This window comes from Capsicum annuum, unplaced genomic scaffold (assembly GCF_002878395.1).
Source record: "Capsicum annuum cultivar UCD-10X-F1 unplaced genomic scaffold, UCD10Xv1.1 ctg49324, whole genome shotgun sequence".
Classification (NCBI taxonomy): domain Eukaryota; kingdom Viridiplantae; phylum Streptophyta; class Magnoliopsida; order Solanales; family Solanaceae; genus Capsicum; species Capsicum annuum.
In genome coordinates this window covers 1-3562 of record NW_025857103.1, presented here as the reverse complement: position 1 = coordinate 3562, position 3562 = coordinate 1, and the positions used below count along the sequence as shown (strand labels likewise).

The window sequence follows — 3562 nt, the reverse complement described above, 5'->3', positions numbered from 1 at the left end:
TTGTGTGGTATCTCGTGCCTTGAGCCGGGGGTCTATCGGAAACAGCCTTTCTACTTCTTCAGAGGTAGAGGTATGGACTGCGTACATCTTACCCCCCCGACCCCACTAGGTGGGAATACACTGGGTTTGTTGTTGTTGTTGTTGTTGTGTTCACTTCAACTTTGCTTAAGATTACTTCCAATTTTCTAGTACTCTATTCATTTGTTTAGTTTTAGATGTCTTAATGAGTGAATTAGCTTGTTCCTAACAGAATAATAGCCTCCATCAGCCCGGATCAGCTGATATCCTTATGAGTAAAAAGTTAATATTTAGTTTGCACAATATGTTTGGGACATGTGTTACTCTTACTATGGTTGACTGTTCTAACTTTTTCTCAACAGTGAACTCTATATGCCCAGCACCAATGAAGACCGGAACATCAACTTTGAATCCGTATGCAGAATCATATGTGCCTATTTCGAAAAGAGGGGCACCTGATGGAAACAAAGAAGCTAGATCTCCAAAAGAGTTCAAGAGTGGAAGTGAGGCTGTTTGGTTGGCATCTGGTGTGACAGCTGCACGAAATCAACACCTGACTCCCCAAAGTGCTGATCAGTATAAACTGAAAGGCCATTCGGCTTATGGCTCGCGATCACATAGTCCAGTAGGATCTATGGGTAAACAAGTTCTGGGTGAGGAATCTTACATGGATTTGGCTTATCTTCAGATGACATTTCCTGGAATGTCAGATGAATCGCTGTCTGAGGTTTATTTAGCAAACAAATGTGACCTTGATGCTGCTGTTGACATGCTGAATCAGCTTGAGGTGAATTTTCTCTTTTTGAAGTTTGTTCTCGTCCTAATTTAGTTTCACTACTAATGCATACCTTGATCTGTCTAGCACACTTAGACTTCTGCATGCCTTCATCATGACTGCTGCATCTTGCCAATAAATTGTTAACGACATTCAGCATCAATATTGGGCAGCCTTTAAAAAGTGGAACATAATTTGAGAAACTTAGAGAAGCTTTGTGTTGTTGAAATAACTAATGTTATCGTAAATAATTTTCACTCAACTCTCCTTCCCTACATAATGCTTTGCTTCATCACATTATAGACCCCATGATCTACATATGGATGGAAATTGCTGCTAATATTACTGAATTTGTCTTTCTCATGATCCCTCTTTGATACCACTTTGTGGAAAGAGGGAAAATAGCTCCTTTGGTACATTAAATCCTCCTAATTAGCATTTCTGGATTCTATTGAACTGTCAAACTGTTCCACATTGACTAGGGAATAGGTTGTTCTCCTTGTGGGGTCTTGGATAATCCTCAAATTGTGAGCTAGCTGAGTTAGGCTCAAGATCCATTTTCATAGCATGACATTTGAGCTAGAGCTATCCTCATTCTTGATTTACCCAATGTTGGGCCCCATATTATGTTGTCCATGATCTAGCTGTCCAGGCCTGGGAAGGAGGGGATGTTAAAGTGACCATTATTGGTTCTGAGAACAGTTTGTTGTCTCCTTATACGGTGTTTGGGCAAAGTCATCTCATGAGCTAGCTTTTGGGATGAGTTTTAGGCCCAAGGTCTATTTTCTTAATAGGAACTATTACTGGCCAAAGAAAGTACGGGATTGTAATATATTGTTTTATCTTATAGTTTTAGCTTATGTGGCGAGTTTATTGTCTTAGATACTAGTGGGAATACGGAATCTCTACCTGCTGCAAAGTTGGTGCCAATAAGTGCACCCTTTACAATATCACCAATGGTTCTGACATCGCCTCTCTCCATCTCTGTGTGTGTATGTGTCTTTTATTTGGTTTTCTTTTTTTCCTATTTGGTTGCAAAAGAGTGAAGCATGTGAAATGTGTAACACCCCCCCGACACGAGTAAGTTTATGTTTTTTTTTGTGAAGAGAAGGTAACTTAAGTTTGTAGTTTTTAATGCGGATATCCCGTAGTTAGGAGAGTATGTGCTCTTTTAGCCGCATCCTTGATACAGCTATTAAACTGTGGGGCATTAATGCAAGGAGGACCATATCTTTCCTGTTATCTTAGTGCAGCTGTGAAGGAAAATAATGTCTAGTTTAGTGGCAAGGGATGCTTTTATTTCTTTAAAGCAATTTTGAAACAGTAACTAATTTATTACGCAAGTCTGTAGGTGGAAAAGGTGACATTTTTCAAGGTTGCATTCCTTTAGTTTCCATCTATTGGATATTCCATAGGTGCCAAAAATAAAATTGAGTTTTGTGCTTTAACTCTCTGGATCTGATGAAGGTGGTTCTCTTTTGTTTTTAAAGATCTACTCAGGTGATTATTCTGAACAGCTTCCAGACACTCTTGACATTGGTGATGTGTCGGACTTGGGGATCTCGGGCGAAAGCTCATCTCAGAAATTGAAGACGGTGATAGGCGAACCTGCTACAGTTGCTTCATCATCTGGTTTATCAGATTCAGGTCCAGGCAGTTAAAGATGGTTGTGCTGAAGTTTGTTACGGTTTTCAGAAGTCTTGCTGTAGATATGGAAGTGTGAATTCTAAAGGAATTTTTTTTTTTTGGGGTTAAAATTCTCCATAGATACATCTTTCCCTATCATTGTATAGGTTACCTCCGTACGCTTGTGTCTTTCAGCATTGGATTCAAGCTCTTCACTAGATAAACTAGTGATTAAAATTTTCTTCTTGACAGTCTAAATATCTGCAATACAGGAGAAGAATGGTTTCCTGTCATAGAGATGTTTATTTCTTGTGCAAATGAAATCTCTCTTGACATGCAAAGATATGAACAAAATCTTGATAGCTTTCGACATTGTCAGATTTTCATGTGGAAAAGCTTCCTTGTTTTTTTTGATTATCTTCTTTGAGTATTGTATCCTTATGAGTTGATGGTGCGAGGTCAGATTGCAGATATTTTGCCAGACAACATTTGACTGGGGTCATTAGGTACTACTTGCAAATCTAAATTGCCCTTTACTTATGTTCGTTGTTATGTAGTTTTGCCAGAGTTCAGGTATAATTTGGAAATTTAAGTAGGATGTAGTTAAGTGGTGCTTTGAGCTAAAAGTGACAAGAGAGTTTGAAAATGAGGTGCAGGTGGCTCAAGTTTTAATAATTGAGTGGATGTGAGAATTATTTTATTATGGATTAAGAAAGTTGAAGAAATTTGAAAATAATCTACAAGTTTTAAAATTTACGCTTTGATTCAAATGTTAGTTGATATAACGAGAAACAGAGGAAAATATGTGCGTTTCTCTCTCTTCTTCTCATCCGTTGTTGTTTTCTCTCTTTGCGATTTTTGTTGTTCATTGTTGCTGCTGTTTTATTCATCTTTTGCTTCATTATCATCATCTTCTACTTCATTATCATTATCTTTTTATCGGCCATTGTTGTTTTTACCGCTACTGCTGCTACTTTACTTGATCAATTTTTTAGGTGAAATTTTATTTTGTACATCACTTTGCACTTTGACATTACTTCATAGGTGACTTTGGTAAGTAAATTATGATTTTTAGTTGAATTTGTCATCTGAATACACTGTTACTGCTGTTTTTTCAACAATGGATAGAACCCGTTCATGAAT

General features: G+C 37.7%; 1 protein-coding gene across 1 annotated transcript; it reads left to right on the top strand.

Moving 5' to 3' along the window:
• Positions 1–380: 380 nt before the first annotated feature.
• On the top strand, positions 381–2836 carry LOC124892656 (polyadenylate-binding protein-interacting protein 6-like; the record flags this gene model as incomplete). The annotated part of the gene is given in 2 exon segments (XM_047403885.1): positions 381–805; positions 2284–2836. Coding segments are annotated over 2 exon segments (573 nt in total). The 3' UTR covers positions 2455–2836.
• Positions 2837–3562: the final 726 nt, after the last annotated feature.